This window comes from Pelobates fuscus, chromosome 5 (assembly GCF_036172605.1).
Source record: "Pelobates fuscus isolate aPelFus1 chromosome 5, aPelFus1.pri, whole genome shotgun sequence".
Taxonomy (NCBI): domain Eukaryota; kingdom Metazoa; phylum Chordata; class Amphibia; order Anura; family Pelobatidae; genus Pelobates; species Pelobates fuscus.
Window position 1 is genome coordinate 213,825,022 of NC_086321.1, and position 20,668 is coordinate 213,845,689.

Consider the following 20,668-nt stretch of genomic DNA (forward strand, 5'->3'; position numbering starts at 1 on the left):
TGACCCCGTAATCAAAGCTTTAGCTTGGGCTGCAGAAGATATGAACAACTTTTTTAAGGAGGAGTCAATGCGTTTGTCCATGACATCCTTGAGCCCGCTTGTGTCTCCAATCGGTAAAGTAGTTTTCTTAGAGATTTGAGCAATAGGAACGTCCACTACAGGGACCGTATCCAGCTTACAGTCTTGTTCCGATGCTAAGGAAAAAAAGAGTTTTAAAATGTCTAGACAGAAACGGCTTGTGACTAGGGAATTTCCACTCTTTTAAAATCAATTCCTTAATCTGTGGGAGAAAAGGAAACACTTTGGACTTTTTCCCTGTTTCCTCAATTCCAAAAATGCACTGCACTTCTTTAATCAATTTCCCAATTGCTTCATCTGGGAAGGCAAACTCCTCATCTGAAGAATCACCACCTGAAATTTCCTCATACTCAGAACCACTAGTTACTGAACTAGTATCAGAAGCTTCCCAAGATCTCAGTCTTTTCTTAGCATGTTTTACAACTTGCAAATCTTGGGCAACCGAGGCCTGGACTGACTGTAATGCAGCCGACTGCATATCCACAAATGTTTGCTGCATACTATGTTGCAACCAGCTGAGGAAAGTAGACATTTCTGTTCTTTTTGCTTCCTCTGAAGCTTCTTTAGAACACACTGAGCAAAGTTTCTTTTTATAACCATCTGGCATAGGTTGGCTACACACAGAGCAGATTAAATGCTTGGCTTTAGATGAACATTTCCCCTTTTCAGCAACTTTATCCAAATTTTCCGGATTAGACATACTGAAAAGAGAAAACAAAAAAGGGAAAACAATCAAATTTTTCTCCTTATCGATTCAGGCTAGGACCCATTTAATTAAAAACTTAATCAGTCTTACCTTAAATGGCCTGAGAGTGTGTTGGAGGGCAGGTGAGATAACACTCTTTACAACCGATCTGAGAGCTCCTGGCAAACAGAGGTTGCTGCTGGTAAATGCTCATATAAGTCCTGAAACCAAAGAGAACGCCCAGTTCAAATTTGGCGCCTGAATCAAGGTTCGCATTGCGCATGTGCATAGCGCTCCGCGACTCCCTAGTGGAACGCAACGCAACCTGTGTGTGCGTTCCACCGCAGGACTTCCCAGCCGACGCACGCCTGCGTCCTTCGTCAGACCGGCACCTGGCACGGCATTAGACGGCAACATAAAACTTGAGGGACCACGCCGTCCGGCGTGTTAAAGGCTACTTACCCGGACATGAAGGAAGCAGTGCCCCCAGAGCCTCAGCCCTTCTCACCTGCTTCCTGGAGAACCTCCTGTCTAACCTCCCCTGCCGGAGGCAGGCAAAGAACTGGGTATGATCAGGAGGAGCTGCTACTTATGGGAAAGGAGGTAATTAGGGGAGGGTTTAAATGTTTGGAGATTTGCCTGCCTGTTTTTTCCCTCCAGATTGGATATCCCTGTGGTATAAGCACTGCCTCTAATCTTCAGGAAAAAGAAATTTACGGTAAGTAAAATTTATGTTTTTTGGCCACTTATAATACTTTTGTGCTTCCTCCCAGTGTATCCCACAGTTTTGGGTGACATTGGCATTTTTGTTCTCATTGTTAGTGTACAGTGTACCCTGTGGTATAAGCACTGCCTCTAATCTGAAGGGAAAAAAAACTTAAACTTTATTCTCCATTATACAAAACATAATGGTCCACTTAAAAAGAAATTATAAACAGTATTAAAACAGTGGTATAAGAGGTGGGTGGTGTCCACCTCTGGACAGGTAGGGAAGAGGGTATTTACAAAGAGGTAGAAGTACACTGTGTCCCAAAACGCCAGAGAGGGAACCAGTAGGTTGCAAAAGATAAAGGTACTACAAATTCCCCATTAATAAAAATCTCTCACTGTCCCTATATACATTGGCACCGCACAGAGCTAATGCCTACCTGAACCAGTAACCCTGACCACTCAAAACAAAAATTCAAACGTGCATAGTGCTACCCAAGTGCAAATTGAGAATAAAATAGCTTGGTGCGCATTTCAGCATGCTAAGACGCCGTCATCAGGAGAAGAGCGGCCATAGGTATCCTCTGAGTTAGTTTAAAACACCCAGCTCTCAATTAGCCATGTGTGAATGATCCGATAATCAGACGGCCCATAAGCCAATCAGATAGCAGAGATGTGACCAGGTAGAGTGGCAGCATAAAGGTATACAGCTGGGATTTTTGTTCTCATTGTCAATAATTTAGCTCCAGGGTTATCGCCTAATTGGAAGCACTATTTAGGTGACTTTTCTTTTGATCTGGGAGGTGCAGGGGGAGTGGCCTAAACATCTTGTTTATCCCTAGGATATCCCCTTAGGGTGAGACAACACTCCCTTTTGTTCCACCTGGATCAACTTTATAATTTATCATTCTGAATATTCTAATACATCCTGTATTAATATATCCAAGTTAATCTGTTAAATTAAAAATGTTAACAATTCAGGGCTATGGAGATTCATGGAGATCAGTTCATAGCTGGCTACAGTCTTGGAACTGGGACACCTAGGTTAAAAGTCTCGTCAGACCACCTTACAACGTATATCCACCTATCTTAAATCCTTAAAGATTGTACGCTTGTTTGAGTAGGGCCTTCTTTACCTGTAAATAGCCCCTTATACTATAATTGTAAAGTGCTAGGGAATATGTTGATGCTATGTAAGAATGCGAATCCTAATAATAATAAATTCTAGTATCACGTTATTCTTCCTCCTAGAAGATCTGCACCAAGGCTTGCAAAGTCAAAAGATACCACAGGACTAATGTTTAGCATGTCCTATGTAGATAGATAACTTTCAACCAGACCAAACACCAGTGGCAGACCAGGGATGGGGGAGGTTGAGGCAGTTGGGTCTTGTTCTCCCTCTCACCTGCCGGTTCATTCAAGGCTGGCGCTAACCAAGCTATGTGCCTTCACGGACCAGAGGGGGGATCAGAGATCTTCCTCGCCAGCCAACAGTCACCTCGCTGGAAAGTTGGGAGGGGAGGGAGTGAGCAACCGGATGCTGTAACGTGCAGCTCCACTGGGTTGTCTTCTCGCGATCTCGGAGCTTTGTCGTGGTTACCATGGCAACACTCCAAATCTTGCTAGAGTGAACTCTAGCAGAGCTGCAGGCTAGAGTTTACTCCCACCACCAGGATCATCAGGGATTGTCTAAATATTTTTTTAAATAAATAAATGAAAAAATATATGTACACACACACACACACACACACACACACTCACACACTCACTTTGACCCCTAGACCCCAGTACTCCCAACACATTACACACTGCACCCCTCACACACAAAATGATTTAATTTAATTAATTTTAAAAAGTATACATTTATTAATCTGCCACCCTACACATTCACACACTGCCCCTCATACACACGCGCGCGCACACACACACACACACACACACACACACACACACACACACTGCACCCCTCACATACGCACTAAAGCCCCTATGCAAAACCACAGGCCCTAACCCCTACTACAGCCCCTATACCGGCAGACCACAGGTAAATTGCCAAACTGTTTTTAAACTGTTTGACTACTTACTCTGGAGGGGGCCATGGCACTCCTTGCTCCATAACCACTACAGACACCTGCAGTGGTTAGTGTGCCTGAATCTACCAGTGCCCCTCCCCAGAATAAGAACCAAATCCGCCCCAGCGAGACACAGCACCATGCTGCTGGTGAGACCCCGAGGATGAGACCCTAAAAGGTTGGAACTCTACAGTGCATGGGTGCTTTCTTGTCACTAAGCTTTATGGATCATAACCCGTGCTTAGGTACCTGCAGAAATGCAGAATGCAGTATGAAGCACAATGTCTGTGCTCATTTGCATGTCAAGTCGGGAACTCTGTGATAGTTGTGGAAACATGATTTCTCACGGTTCTGTGCCCAAGGAGGACTTCCAAAGTCTTTATTGTACCTTTTATAGGAATGCAGACAGATATTACATTTATATTGGTGTGAGAAATGTCTTACCTGTGATGGAGAGCTTGGAGACCAATCTGGAGATTTTTCTCTAAGGAAGAAAGAATGTACGGGAAGTTTTAGACAATAGTATCACATAGCAAGCAGTATTTGAAGATATATTGTAACATCACGTATGCATGCATTACTGAAACAAATAAGCCAAATACTTAACCTGCGCCTGTTTGCTCTCTCTGCAGTTCTCCATGGGAGGAAACCTTTAACTCCTGGGGGCTTTGGTTCTGGATCATATAATTCCTTAAGTGTTGTTGTAGAAATTAAATGCTTTTTGGTTGAAAGCCCTGCAAAGAGATTTAAAAGCATATAATGATCATAAAAAAATATAATTAATAAAGATGGAGCAAGTCAAAGTTACAGAGCTTAAAATGGACATGTCATGAGCAGGCAGATGAGGTTTTAAAGTTGATCTTTAATAGATCAAACTGCATGCCGTGAAAGGAACGATTCCTGAGACATTTAGAGCAGTACTAAATGAAGTGTTAGTAAGGAGCCACAGTATCCTCCTGATAGAGACCCAGTATAAATGTAAATGCCCAAATTAGCCACCAAACTCATAATGTACTTGGTTTCTTAAACAGTCAGGTCACGAGAGAGAATTTTTCGGGGCTCCGAGAGAGAGCGGAGAAGAGAATTTAAAGGCAGGGTCTACACACCTATTTGCTTATGTTTTACCACCTATTCACTCCTTTCTGTAATTCTATAGAACTGCCAAAGAAGGCGGTATTAAAATTGTGAGAGAGAGGGTTGGAAACATTACTGTGAAGGGAGGGTGAGAGTGGGAGTGGGAGGAGCAGTACTGAAGAGGGTTAGGTAAGGCAGTCTATAGTCCAGGAATAGCATGTTTGTGATGCTCAGTCATCTAGGGATGTACAATGCCATAAATTGCTATTGTTATGGGTAACCCACAAAGCCAGGACAGCGTGAAAAATCTAGTTTTTAATCATGTGCAGTAAAAGTTCATACATTGTTTATATTTAATTTCTCATGATGCCAGCCAGTCTAAAGCGTCAGTGAAAATGTGTTCCATAAACATATGCACTACCAACATTAGATTATGACTACCTAAAGTATTATTGGGAATATGATCCACAAACATCTGCAGTCCTATGACAAGGGGATGAAGACGAGCTAATTTAGCCAAACCCATAGGTAGGTCACAAGATCCTACATCTACATGTCAATAACTCTTAGCTCACCCCTAGCACCTTTTTATTGAAATACATGACAGAGAAAAGTAATATCCCCCTCACTAGCCATACAAGTAATTGTATAGTGTGTGCCTTTGTAAATTCCTTTAAAATGTACATAAAAACAACAAGGTATGTGCTGTGATTGCTATGGTAACTCCTTTGCTAGCGCAACTAATGCTGTCTTGTGAGTAGAGAAACAGAATGATGAACATCACTCCATTCGTGCTGGCAAAGAGGTCAGTGTGTCGGCGTCACTGGGGATGTTTGCCGTGCTCAGAAAAGCGTTCCCAAGCACGCAAAATCAATTAAGATTGGAGACGGGGGGGACGACGAACCCTAGGTGGGTGTTACTTGGGTGTTAAGAGTAACACCCATGAAGATGAGAAAATGGTGGTGTTGAAACGAGGTATGGTGGGTAAATCTGATTATTTTGCATTAAATACATCATGTATCTCTATGATGTATGATGCATTCAATGTATTTGGTGGTGATTTAGGCAAAGTCACTTTTCCTTTACAGGTTCACTTTAAATATTGTTTTAAGAAATTATGTAAAAAAATTACACATGGATCCTTGTCACAGCTAATTGAAAGAAAATGTTTTTTTTTTGTTTTTTTAAATAAAATGTATTTATTAATAAATACAAATTAATTCTGAAAACACAGATGTAGATGGGTTTCAATGAAACAAGTTTGTATATACTGTATGGCTTATTCTCCTTACCTGAATACCGCCAAATAACTGTAGCAACAATGCAAATAAGCAAAACATGTAAATACAACACACAAGAAAAAAAAATAAACTGCATGCAGCCACCAATCCATTGATCAAAGTGTGAGCATCTAACAAAAACCAAGAAAACATAAAATTTATTTTTTTAAAGAACAAGTGAAGTCCATGTCAAGCAAACAACTACACACTAACAGTCTGTACCATGCTGATGGTGAATGTTATTAAGCCATGGTGTCCACTCTTCTTCAGGAAATCAAGTAACAGACTAGAAGAAAGCCTCATTGTCATTTACCCTTTTGCTCACCTTCCTAATTTTAGCTTCTTCCTTCATGTACAGTTCCCCCCTTTTTCCCCTCTATATCAGCTCATAATTTCTAGATCACTCCCCTTTCTTTGCTTTATTTCAATTGGCATGGTCACCATTTGGGGACTTTGCCAAATTTGCAAGGTCCCCCGGCGGTGACATCGATGTTGATGGTCTGGTGGCGGAGGGGGCAGGTAAAGGTGAATTTACTTACTTGAACCTGTCCTTCACGGGCACCGCCATCTTGGTCCTTCCCGGCATGGATGTCACTGCTGTACTCTCATTAATGTGCGAGAGTACAGCACATTGAGATCTATGGGGGATCCCGCGACAATGTGGGATCCTCCATATACCTAGCCAATTCCATGCAGCCGTCACTGGTGACGGCTGCAGAGATGGAGACTTAGGCTCCGTCTTGTGTCAAGAAGAGTCAAGCAGAGGAGAAATACAGAGACAAAAGTAGTCCCTACTTTGTCTATGTATATCTCTTGACTGGATTGGAATTTCAGTGAAATTCCAACAAAGCCAATAGGAGTATTTCATAAAGATTCTATCTATATGAAATACTCATAATTCTGGGGGGATGACTGTGCTGCTTTCAGTTCTATTTCTGGGTATACATTGTGCTAGCGGTTTTGCTAGCAAATGTATAGTTTTTGAGAATTTTTTTTTTTTAACAATAGCAGGTTCTTCCGTTTTCTCAAGTATAGCAACCATAGTGCATAAATTTCAGCTGCTATGGAATCTCCCTAACCAGCACTGCTATAGTGGACTAGGGAGTATAGGAACGGAGTAACAGATGTCACTCCATTCAGACGCCTGCACAATGGCAATCGAGGCCAGCATGTCAACGTCACTGAAGAGCTTTGCCCTGCTTGCCCCAGGGCAAATCAAAATAGAGCAGAGATAGATCAGAGGTGTGTGCTACATGAAAACTAACACCCAAAAAGATTGGGTATGGTGAGTAAATTTCAGTATTTTAAATTAAATACATCATGTATCTCTATGATACATATGATGCATTCAATGTATTTGGGGTCGATTTAGTTTAAATTTACAGTAGATGTTTACTTTAACCCCTCTAAGTAAGACAGTGTCTGGGCACTCCTCATAATAACTTAAATGAACTTAAAGGGACACTGTGTCAAGTGGTCTGGGTGCACTGTCTTGGTCCTCTTAGCCCTGCAATTGTAATTATTGCAGTATTCGACAGCCACTAGAGGGACTTCCAGGCGGTTGAGCCACTTTTGCTCACCTGACAATGGACGTTCTCACGCTTTGCACAAGGACATCCAGCATCACCCAAAACCCCATAGGAAAGCATTATACAATGTTTTCCTATGAGGAAAGATCTAATGAGATCTCAGTGTTGACCGAGGAGCAGAGTCAGCGTTTTTAACTGCTTCTGCATCACGGGTGAGGGGCACAATAGAAAGCTATAGTGCTAGAAAAACAACCTTGTTTTCCTAGCACTGTAGTTTCTCTTTAAGTTGTTATGGTGATACTAGTGTTCGTCTAAATGAGATCAAGAGATGCTCCATTATTTACGTTTAGTAAACGGTTATTAAATACAACTCCTGAATTGTACAAGTAGTGTTTGATATTTCAGAATGAGATTGCACTCTTTAAAGAGTATGATAATTGACTTATTACAGACATTCCATTTTAAATCCCACATTTTTTTATTTATTTTTTTAAGAATAAAACTAAATAAAATAGACAACTGTACCAATACGGAGAGTGTTTCTTCCTTTCCATCCATGCCTTACATTAGTGGATCTACATTTCTGTAGGACTTTTGATCCATCCTTTGAAGATGGAGATTTGAACCACTTGTACTGAAATATATAAACACATATTTGTTGAATTTACTGCAACTGAACAAATATCAAGAAAGAATGCAATTTTATAAAAAATACTGGACACCTTTCCAAGATAAATAAATAATGAAAGAATAACCATCTTATGTTAGTCACAAAAGGACAGAAATAATTAGGCAAAGCATGTTTAATATTGTGCCTATAGGGAAGACCCTATGTTTTTGTCAAAATGTATCAACTAGCATTTTAGTTGTTTTTTCCCCCCTCCATCAGTTGCTTCTTCTGCACCCCAACCATCATTTTAAGAATGCATGCCATTTTGTTCAGTATTGTTTAATGCCACTTTTTTTTCACTGAAAATTGTTCTGTTTGCCACTCTAAATTTGCCAGTCATTTCTGACATTTATATTTCCATGAAAAATAGAATTTAGGTGGGAAAAAAGAAGACACTATTTAAACCATTTTAACTACAAGGTAATAAAGATGAACAGAAACAAAAAGATATTGAAATATCTGAAACGGAGTGCTTGAAACATGTCAAATAAGGACTTTGCCAGAAACTGTGTTACTGAAAGAGTAAAATAAAAAAAGAACAGAAAAAGAGTCACAGTTCTTGTGTGTTTATCCACATCTGGGAGGAAATTAAAGAAAAAGCACTAAATTGGAGACATTTTAGTTAAAAACACTATTATCCACTAATGCATTGTTAAGTGACACTGTAGGTACTATAAGCATTTTATCTCACTGAATTGATTCTAGTGCCAAGAGTCCCCTGGCACTGTACCTTCATTCAACATTAAACCATTTAGTGCAGATTAACACTGAATGAGGTTCCCTAGCCACCTAGAGCCTGCCCCCTACTGGAGGAATAAGTAGAGTTTACACACTTCTTTTTGGCCAAACCAATTTATAACAGCAGTGAGCCCCGTGATAGGCTAAAAGCAGTAAGCTGGCACTCTCAGCTAATCACAGTCGCCCATTGTTACTCAGGCGAATGCTTTCTTATTAGTCCAAGCAGCACAGAGGAGATGGGCTGTTGGGAACTATCGTTTAGTGCTTATTAAACATTAAAAATGTTTTTACGCTGAATAGAAGTATGGTGCCAGCAGGAACATCAGACACTATAACTGCTTCAATGAGATGATGCCGTTACAGTGCCTAAACTTTTTATGTTTGTTGAGCAGGTTCCATTTAGGACTTCTAAAATTAATATAGAGTTGAATGTCAAACTCTCTGAAGGACTAATTTAAATCCTCAATAAGTGATATACCAAAAAACAAACAAAAACTATTTAGCAGATATCAATCTCTCATTCCACCCCACACTACTTTTATTATGGTCATAATTCTGCACATCTAACAAATAGTGTTGCTTTGCACTTAAGTAATGTCATTTAAAAACGGACTCACATTTTCCAGTTTTAAAACTAGTTAAAAATGTGGTTGCAAAATACACACAAAGAAAAAGAAAGCATGCACAAAATTAGAGTATAAAATCTAACAAGGCTACTTGAGATCACCTACCTCAGCAAACAAACATTGGGATTTAGTCATACCATGTTTAAGCTGTGTCAATTTACCCCAATATCAGTGGGTCCTAAAATAAGATATAAAACATGCTCATGTGCAAAAATCAGTTTTATTTGGTAATATTAAACCAAAATTTGACCAATCAAATTGATCTGTTAGTGATTTACCAGAAAAGTATTTGACAGGGTTAGCTGGGAATTATTTTCAAACACTCTAAAGGCTTTTGGCTTGTCAGGAAGGATCTATCAGGCCATTATGGCTCTATTTTCGAATCCTACAGGAAAAGTAATAGGTCAGGGTATCCTTTCTAATTAATTTACACACAAAAAATGGTACCAGACAAGGCTGTCTGCTTTCTCCGCTTTTATACGTCATGACTATCGAAGTATTGGCAATGGAGATAAGAAATAACAACAAAATAAAAGGTTTCAATGACCATACGGAGATAAAAATAAAACTGTATGTAGATGATGTATTCATCGTGATGAAGGACCCTGTAAACTCAAGTAACGAGTTAATGAAAGTAATACGGATATATAGTCGTTTCTCAAATTATAAATGAAACATCTCTAAGACAATGGCCCCTTTTTTTTTTTTTTGAACAGCTCAAATGAAAACAGAGATTACAACCAACTTCAAATTTCTCTGGGCAATGGAACATTTTTCTTATCTAGGTCTGAAAATTTCAGCAAATACACAAAATTGGATGGAAATTAACTTGCTCCCATTGATAAGAGAAATAAATATAAAGTAAAAAATCTGGCCAAAAAAATGAAATTCCATGGTGGGGTAAGATTATTACCATCAAGACTTATTTTTTAAAGCTAACATATATATTGATTCTAATTCCAAGTAATATTCCTACAAATAGGATTAATCTATCACAATCTTCCTTCGCAAAGTTTATCTGGTCAAAGAAAAGATCTAGGATTAGCGCTAAAAGTTTGTCAAAGAAAATAGAAGATGGAGGTCTAGGGATCCCATCCCTGATGAGACCGGGCCAGGCCACTCTCTTAATACACACAATATGTACCCTCCAAATATCATCCCAAGAAGAAAGCTGGTATAAACTAGAAATTAAGAGAATAGATTTGTTTCAAAATGTTTCTGCAATTTTCTGGTTATCTAACCAAGAAATCAGAAAATTGCATTTTTATAATGAAGACTTTGCTTTAAATCACATTTAAAAAAAACTGGTATGAAATTAAACGGAAGCTAGATATGAAGGAAGAAATTCTTCCATCTCAGAATAGAATTACTAAATGATTTATTGCCAGATATCAATTTATACTCTTGGTCTGAGAAAGGTATTAAAACAGTTGCAGATTTAATTTCTGCAGGAAAAATAAGAACCTTTGATGACCTTAAAATGACATCACGATTTCTGAATAAAGATTTTTTTTGACTGCTTAAAAGTCCGACCTTATCTAAAAAAAAAAAAAAAAAAAAAAAAGTTACAATTTCCTAACGAACAAGCACATTTAGAATATTTCCACTAACTTATTAATGTTAAAGGGACACTATAGTCACCAGAACAACCACAACTTATTGAATTTGTTCTGGTAAAAAAAAAGTACCTTAAAAATAAATAAACACCCCACAAAAGTTACATCTCCTGATAGCCCTGAGCTGGGTGACCAACATATCCAAAAATCACCCAGATCAGTAAAGTGGTTCAGGAATTTCCTGGAAGTCATTTGTTTGACCGACTGCACGGTCCTATGCCCAAAACAGTTCCAGAGAATCAGGGCTTGCAGTCGGTCTAACTCGGTAGTTTAACAACGAACAAACTACCGAAGATAGTCAATAGTTTTACCCTGGAGCTTGTTCGTGGGAATGTTTCTACTTAACAGTGTCTTTCTAAGTGTTGTCGAACCGAACGCAGGCGATCATGGAAGTCCAGCGGTGTTCGGGAGTTTCAGTATCCGAAAACAGTTCTATGAACTCGACGACCAAACACCGCTGCCTGTGTTCATTCGAACAAGATGGCCGCCACCTCGTGGTCGTCCATAGGAATTGCGGCTACCCAGACGAACACTTAGATGGAAATAGTTACAAAGTAGCAATTAGGCTTAACAAGCTCCAGGGTGGTCTCCGGTTCGTGCGGCTGTTCGTTTCCCGAACCATATAGTCCAAATATACGAACAGAGACTTTTATATCACATTTTACAAGGTCCATAGTCTGTGGGCAGGAGGCTGACAAGCAGACTCCTCTGGGAACTTGTGGCAACTCACTTGAAAAGGGGAGTTTGTCACATTATTCCATACTCATCCTTCTGAATGTTGGAGATGCGGGACAAGAGAGGCAGATTTCTTACATATATGGTGGGAGTGCCGACCATTAAAGTATTATGGCACGACATGGGGGGAAAAGAAAATAAACAAATCCTGAAGAGCACAATGCTCCTAAAACCAGAACTGATGCTATTACATATTAACATACCCAATATTAAAAAAAAAGATTTGATCTTGTTACTCCATGTGTTGACAGCTGTTAAGCTAATCATAGCTGGAACTGGAAAAGTTTGTTCATACCAGACTGCCTGATTAGGCATCAACTAAACCATCGAATAAATATAGAAAAATATATTCTGACATTTAATAACAAAAAACAGATATTGATTCATCCTAAAAACCATTATAAGTTTAATAAACACTGTATAATGTAAGAACACATAAATCTAAGGAAAGTCTAGAGAAGGCACATTGTCATCCCCCCCTCTCCTCTCAGCTTCCTTCGATCAAGAGAAATTTGTATCTTTTTTTTATGTTCTTATTGTAGTATTGTGTTTTGTACTAACACCTGCAAGATTTGGACAGATTAGATGCTACGTATGCTAGTACTTTCAACGCCATGAATTAGTGTACTTTGTAACGTTCAAGTTTATGTATCAAGAAGGAGAGGAGAAAAGGAAGGAGAGAGAAGAGAGAAGGATAAAGAGAAAAAGAATAAAATGTTCTATATAATAATATGATGAACTAATATAATAGAAGGTAGAAAAAAAAAACACTTTAGACACAACAGGGTAATTCTAGATGGTAGGGGATACTTGAGGACTGGGCAGCCTGCCCAGATCTCCAACCCCAGATGGAGATGTTAGGAGTGACAGTCGGTCCCTCTCCTCAGTGGCAGTATGCATTACAGGGAGAGAAGTGTGTTGTCCTTCCTCCCCAACGGCAGAGTGTGTTATTGTTATTGAACCCCTGGTCTAGGGGATGTACTTTCAACAAATATATACTTTTGTGTAGCATTTTCAATTCTTTGACTACTACAAAAATTGTAATATCTGGGCAGGCTGCCCAGTACTCAAGTATCCCCTACCATCCAGGACTTAGGGTTCACCCTGTTGTGCCTAAAGTGGTTTTTTTATTTTTCACCTTAGACACAACTGGGTAATCCCTAGATCCGGGACTCTTAGGGGGTACTTGAGGACCGTGTTGGGTACCATGGCCCTAGACTATATAACTAAGAGCATTTTGAAACTGTTCGTTTAAAAAAGTTATCATAAACCTATATCAAATAATGTAGTTTACTTTTTTGAGTGTTTTCTTTCCACATGTTTATTTTTGGCAAATTCACAGACCATGTGTGCCCCACAACTGCAAACTCCATATATTTGTAATCGGCTGCTGGTCTCTATTAAGACAACCCACATGTATACCTGTTCGTCTAATCCTGCCACTAATTGAACCCTTAAACCCTACCCTTAATCCTAACAATAATCCGACCTCTATTCATGCCCCTAATCCCGCCACAGGGGGATACCCTATTTAAACTATTATTACAATTATATTTAAACACAACTGTATACCTTCACTATAATCAAAGATTCAAACAGAAATATGGGGCAGGGGGGTTTGCACATGAGAATCCTGATTCTACAGGCACTTGACATAATGTGTAGGTAAGAGATGGTCTCATGAAAGGTGTAGGTGATTTAACTGGGAATAATAATGATAATGATAATAGAGAAACAAAGATTAAGTGGTGATAGATACAGGAATAACCGAAGGAGAGAAAAAAAAAAAAAAAAAGAGAGAGAAACAGACAATATTACAAAAGAGAAAAAACAGGAAAGAGAGACATAGATCAGATGAGAAAAAAATATATCTAAACACACAAAGCAAGACAAAGATAAGAGAGAGGTCTAATGAAAAAGAAAGAAAAACAGATAAAGAGTTTAAATTTAAATGAAGAGAGATGGTCTCAGAAAAGCTTGATTTAGTTGGTGTAACAACATCAGAAAAAGGAGGGGGGGAGGGGAAGCTCAAATGCTTATATATGCGTAAATGGAATGCACTACAGTAAAATTAATCTAAAGAAAAAAAGATGGATAGGTCCCAAAGTAAAAGCTTTTTTTTTTTAAATTATTATTTAAAAAGGGATTAAAAAACAAAAAAAAACTCACGCACACTAAAAAAAGCCACTGATTATCCGATTATTCTGCAGTAATGTGATAAATAAAGCTCAATTAGGATGTTCTGCAACAATCTCTAACAAAATAAATGAAGTAATGTGACTATAAAATAAACAACAAACAATATAATAATGCTTTACATATTAACCCCTTCAGGACCAAACTTCTGAAATAAAAGGGAATCATGACATGTCACACATGTCATGTGTCCTTAAGGGGTTAAAGGGACACTATAGTCACCTGAACAACTTCGCCTTAATGAAGTTGTTCAGGTGAGAACTATAGCTCCCTGCAGCCTCTCTCATCTAAACACTGTATTTTCTCAGAAAATACAGTGTTTACATTAGAACCTAGGAACACCTCCAGTGGCAGTCACTCAGACAGCCAAAAGAGGGACTTCCGAGTTCATGAATGCCTAATTCCCATTCATCACGTTTGACATCTTCACGCTTGTGTGAAGACATCAAACGTACTAGCAGCAGACAGGAGATAGGAGGCATTGTGAACACGCCTCCTATGTCCTGTAGTGACTCGGAGCCTGTCAGCAATCAGTGTGGGAGATAAGATGACAGGCTGAAGGCAGAAGGCAGGAGGATGCAGAGATCTCCTGACTTCAAACAGTAAGTACACTTATTTTAAAAATTTAGAGTGAGTGTGAGAGAGTGAGAAAGAGATAGATAGATAGTGTGTGTATGTTTAACAATATTTATTTAAACCTTGTGTGTTTTTATACAAACACTATATATATATATATATATATATATATATATATATATATATATATATATAGATAGATAGATTAAAAGAGAGAGAGAGTGAGAGAGAGAGAGATTTCTCTATTTACAGTGTTTGTATACTAACTTTGGGTTGGAGGGTTGTCGTAGAAGGGGGGCAGGCATAGACAGCAATCTAAGTTGTCAGTCAGCTCAGCTTGCGAACGTGCATACCGCGCACATGTGTGGTAGAGCGCTAAGTTCATTTATGGGACGGAATTCAATGCCGCTCTATGAAGAACGCGATTGGTGCAGCTCGAAGATGCGCATGCGCACCAGATTGCTATGAAGCGTCTGATTGAGCCCTGCTACTTTGTCATTTTGATCTAGGCGCTGGAACTGAGGTAAGTTTTAATGATAAAAAAGACTTGGATTTTTTTTTAAACGGGAAGTTCATATAAAAGCAAGAAAGACTACGGGACCTGTTTTTCTTGCTTTTATATCTTGACTATAGTGATCCTTTAAAATGTATTCAGAGGACTGCAGTAGGTTTATTGTGTAAGCGATACACATATGATACATTAGCAAAGGTACAATAGTTTACCATGCAATCCTGTCAAATTCCTGCTCAACATGCTTCTTCCCTTTTATAGTACAAAGAAAACCATATGCCCTACAGTAAGAAACTTGGCACTGAATTCACTAATCCCCACAGAACAAGTTACCAATATAATTTTTCCAAAAATTCAATTCACCAGCTTGCCTGTTCTGTGAACTTATGACAGATTTAGAATAGTGAAACTATGAAAAGAGCACATATGGTATCAGTTTTAGTCTTAAAGGACCACTATAGTGCCAGGAAAACAAACTTGTTTTCCTGGCACTATAGGGTCTTTAGGTCCCCCCCACCCTCAGGATCCCACTCCCGCCGGTTAATCACTAACCTTTCTCCACCTTTCTTCCTTTTTTTAACTATAAATATTAGTAAAAATAAGCACACTCACATGCTGGCACAGACAATCTCATTGCCAAAAAGGACACAGGTTCACTGGTACACAGGCAATCTCACTAACACGCACAAGATCATTGATAAAAACAGACAAGCTTACAGGTACACACAAGCTTAGTACATACAAACTCACTGGTATACACAAAGATGCTTACTACAGACAAGCTCACCGACACACAGATGCATGCTTACTGCAGACAAGCTCACGGATACACATACATGCTTACTACAGATGTGCTCACTGACACACATATATGCTTACTACAGACATGCTCAGTGACACACATACATGCTCACTGCAGACAAGCTCACTAAAACACCCATACATGCTCACTACAGACATGCTCACTGACACACATACATGCTCCCTACTGACATGCTCACTAACACACATGCATGCTTACTACAGGCCTGCTCACCGACACACATTCATGCTTACTACAGACATGCTCACTGACACACACATACATGCTCACTGCAGACAAGCTCACAACAGCAGGCACACACACAAAAGATCACTCTCACTTGTGGTGTATCACCAAATTAATATATATATATATATATATATTTTACACAAGGTCCGTCTACATTAAAAGGTATTTATTTAGAAGGCAACAACGGAATACTATTAATGTATCACAAACACACAGCCCAGACCCACGGAGCAACAACCCTTTTTAAATCTATCTATCTATATAGTAATCCCCTTCCCCACATGTTTGATCTCACCCACGGTTAGGCCTTCACATCTAGTAATGGCTCACTGCTGCAAGTTCGACATCACATCCACCAAGGAAGAAAAGGAAGCAACAGACTGGTTTCCTGCCTGGCCTTATGTTATATACCCTTAGTTGAGATTATGTGTTTTACATCACATCCTGTTCATGCATCACTTCCTTTAGCAATTGTGGGAGGGAAGGAAATATTCTTAGCCCTCCTACCTAGACCTGTTTCTTTGTTTAAGGAGGTCCTGAAAGGAAGATAAATTATCATGCAAGGAAGACAAGTTACCACATCACTCACTAGCTGCAGTGTATTTGAAGCCTACCTGGCACTGCAGGCTGCTGCTGTGGAAGTCCTGGGAGGTGAGGACTCCAATCCCAGGCCTCTTCCTACCCTGAGGTCACCAGCTTGCGACCTGGGGCAGAGCTTGAGTGCCAGAAAGCTCGCTCCCTACATAGGGCTCTCCAGTCTCTCCCCGGCCCAAAGTCCTGCGACCCACCGGGAAATTTATGGTATCCTGTTGGGCCACACCGGCCCTGTGTGCAAGGGGCCTTGTATTTACGACAAAATGTAATTTACTGTTAATATACAAATTCAGTAAGTGATTGTCCAATAAGCAGCAACTCCTCCTCCATCTTGTTGACATGATATGTACCTCCAGTGGGAAGCAGCATCTTATGGGTGATCCAGAAGGTTTGCAGCATGTCATATTGATTCTCATGAAATACAAATACAAAATATATGTATTTGGATACACTAACAATGAAAGCCTTGTACAAGTGATGTTTCAGAACATTTGTATAGCACAGTTCCCAGGCCCATGCTTTTGATACTTAAAATCTTTGGCTGTAGTTCCTAATACTAACAGAGTGCCTACCAGTTGCTTAATCTAAAGATTCCAATATTTTAATTATCAGAATGAATGTGTACGAGGAAAGGCCAACTTTATTTTTTTATTTTACTTACAAAAAGTCTTAACCATAAACAGATGATATGCAAAAACATTTTTATTTATTTTTAAATGCAGAACCACCAGGAACATACAGAAACATAAACATAGAAACATAGAATGTGACGGCAGATAAGAACCATTCGGCCCATCTAGTCTGCCCAAGGACATTAAGATGCATGTTTTATTATTGCAACTTTACTAAAACATCAAATGCAATGTTGTAATTTAACCCTGAAGGACCATAGGTGAGCAAATCCCTTGTTCAATAGCACAAGCCTGACATGGCAATGGTCTTCAAATCATTTAGTACAAATGTATCATATTCTGATCACTAATGAACCAACTAGCTGACAAAACATACCTCAGAATTTGAACCATGTGCATTCATAAGGACTCTCTCCGTGACAGTCTTCAGCAATGAATAATCTAAAACAAAAACATAAAGCAGCGTTTAGTCATAACCTGGAAATGTCAAACGTGATCCTAGTGAGCTAGAATTATGATATGGCATTAGGATTTATCTGCTTAATATGTAATCAGTTAAAATTGTGCATCACTGAGCAAAAGTAAAGTATTGTCTGAAAATCAGGCTGTCCCTTACATCTGGAGTTTGACATCTATGATCCCTACATTGCATCTTAGAGCATCCTGTCAAACACTGAAATATGGTAAAACGAATCATGTGGGAGAAATCTGTTTTACTTTGAGAACAGATCTTCTGCTCCTCCACAGGGAGGGATTAGTACACAGTTGGTACAGCAGTCACAACAATCAGTTGCATGGATTCAAAAAGTATCCCACATGACCACTACTGTTCTCAGAAACTGCTATGTTTACATCAGGCAGGGTTAACCCTAGAGGGACCTGACACCCAGACCACTTCATTGAGCTGAAGTGGTTTGGGTGACTATAGTGTCCCTTTAACTAAAATGAGAATTATCAGGATTTCAGAGTGAATTTCAAGCGTAATGCAAAAGTAGCTAGATTGGGAAAAGTTTCCAGCTTGGCTATTATTCTGGTCTTGATTTGAAATTCATTTTGAATTTACTTTGAATTCTTGACAATTTTTACTTTTGACAAATTATGGTGGCATTACAGTTATTACAATGACAGGCAGGAGAGGATCCACTGGTGGTGTAGCAGGGTCTGAAGCTTACAGAAACATCACCTAAACAAGATTGAAGCAAACTGACAAAACTATAACTACTATAACTATTAACAATTGGGATTCTGAATTCACAGTTAAAATATATGCAAATAAACTCATGCATTTACATGTGCTGCTACTACACAAAAATAATTATTCCCGCAATCTTACACTATATACAAATGCATTGCCAGCCTTATCTTAAACACCACTATTAGTTACCGTAAATAAAATAAAAATAAAAAAAAAAATATCTTCACAGTTGTTGTTAATGATTGTTAATGCAACAAAATTTCGGTTTTGCTCTAAGTGACAAAATAAAATGTAAAAAGTTTTTGTTCCATAACCAAATTTTAAAAAAAATAATCATTTGTACAGTTATATGAAGAAATGCCTACTTCATTTCATATTCACAAGACTGAGGTTTTGAACAAAAATCTAAAATTATTCCAATGACCAATTTCCCTGAAAAAACCCAATCCATACCAATCAGAGGATTTTGTCTCATATCCAGCACCAGTATAGTGGTATTCGTCTGAAGAGCTTTGAGGAAGGACTCTGCACCTTCATTGGATATGCCACACTGACGCATATCTAGAGCTATTGTGGAAATAAAAAGGAAAACAAATTAACCTGTATATTTTACAGAAAAAAAAACAATATAAAAAGCAGCTTTTCATAACATAACAAAGAACAAGAAAATTACTGAAAAAATTATTGATCTTTGTATGAAGTGTGCAACTACATGGAAAATTATAAATTCCCTTATTCTTCAATTTATCTTATAATGGAGATATTTCTATGTCTGTGTCCCTTTACGTCTTCAAGACATTGACATTAGGGTTTTATCGAAATACTGCTATTCATAGGGCATATCTGTTTGACAGTGTAGTTTTATATGGTATTTGTAATACCTTTTAGCCAAAGATCTTCGGCAAGTATTTCTGCTAAAGAATTGGCTCCACGGTCGCCCACAAAGGTATTGCAGTTTAAAGTGACACGTCTCAGTCCTGTCATGCAGTCAAGGTCAGGTCTTCTGTATCTCAGGCTTTCAGCCCAGGTCTCACTATGTCGTCTGGTTGCTTGATGCTATGAGAGTAAAAAGACATTTAAATAACAGACCTCGACATTGCTGTTACATTCAAACGATATATAATATATTATGTTTTAATTTAAAATCTGTCCATAAAATAGCATAACAGTTTGCAGTACCTTTGTCACCAACTAAAAAACAAGCTGGTTTAAAGGGATTCTATAGTGTCAGGAAAACAAACCCTTTTTCCTGGCACTATAGGCTCCTGCAGTGTCCCCCTCCCGTGGTGCTGAAGGGGTTAAAACCCCTTCACTCACTTACCTGAATCCAGCACTGATGTCCCTTGGCACTGAGAAAGGCTCCGTCCACACTCCTCCCCCGCCAACATCAGTTGGCGGGGGAGACCTAATGCGCATGCATGGCAATGGCCGCACTCGCATTAGGATTTCCCCATAGGAAAGCATTATTCAATGCTTTCCTATGGAGAAAAAAACTCTGACGCTGGAGTTCCTCATGCAGAGTGTGAGGACTAGCATTGTCAGATAACGGACCAAAGGTCCGTTTCGATTCCGGAAGTGTCTGTTTGGTAGAGTTAACCCTCAGAGGTAATTATTGTTTCTCAGAAACTGCAATAATTACCACTGTAGGGTTAAGGGACATTGCACCCAGACCACTTCAATGAGCTGAAGTGGTCTGGGTGCCTACAGTATCCCTCTAACAATTATAAACAGCAATAGTGGTTAGTGAACCAGTTAGAACTAATTATAATGTTTCTTTATTTTCACCTAAAAGCGGCCTGATCATCAATTAAGTATTAAGGATAGATTTTGTAACCAAACGTTAGATTCTCACATGTCATTAAACATATTCGAGGTTATACCTTAAAATGAGAAATGTATTGAACCTTGACCTTGAAGTGGTTAAGCAACAGCAGGTCCCACTTCTGTCAAGGACGACAAGGCTTGATGAAAGGCATGTGATAACCAAACCATTCATTACATGCCATAGCGTGTGATTTGTTTTCTGGACATATGTATGTTCCTTAAAAGGGACACTCAAAGCATCAAAATATAAATTTAAAGGAACAATCCAAGGAACATAA

General features: G+C 38.9%; 1 protein-coding gene across 2 annotated transcripts in view; it reads right to left on the reverse strand.

Moving 5' to 3' along the window:
* The window catches only part of CEP78 (centrosomal protein 78), a 60,756-nt gene that overhangs the window by 20,063 nt on the left and 20,025 nt on the right, over positions 1–20,668 (reverse strand). The window contains exons 6-12 of one of the 2 annotated variants that reach the window (XM_063455020.1): positions 19,448–19,622; positions 19,020–19,133; positions 17,748–17,812; positions 7,952–8,060; positions 5,910–5,927; positions 4,151–4,277; positions 3,988–4,027 (exon numbers count right to left, since the gene is read on the reverse strand). In XM_063455020.1, coding sequence (XP_063311090.1) covers positions 3,988–4,027; positions 4,151–4,277; positions 5,910–5,927; positions 7,952–8,060; positions 17,748–17,812; positions 19,020–19,133; positions 19,448–19,622 — 648 coding nt within the window. The remainder of the gene's footprint in view (positions 1–3,987; positions 4,028–4,150; positions 4,278–5,909; positions 5,928–7,951; positions 8,061–17,747; positions 17,813–19,019; positions 19,134–19,447; positions 19,623–20,668) is intronic. The other variant, XM_063455021.1, reaches the window with a different exon arrangement.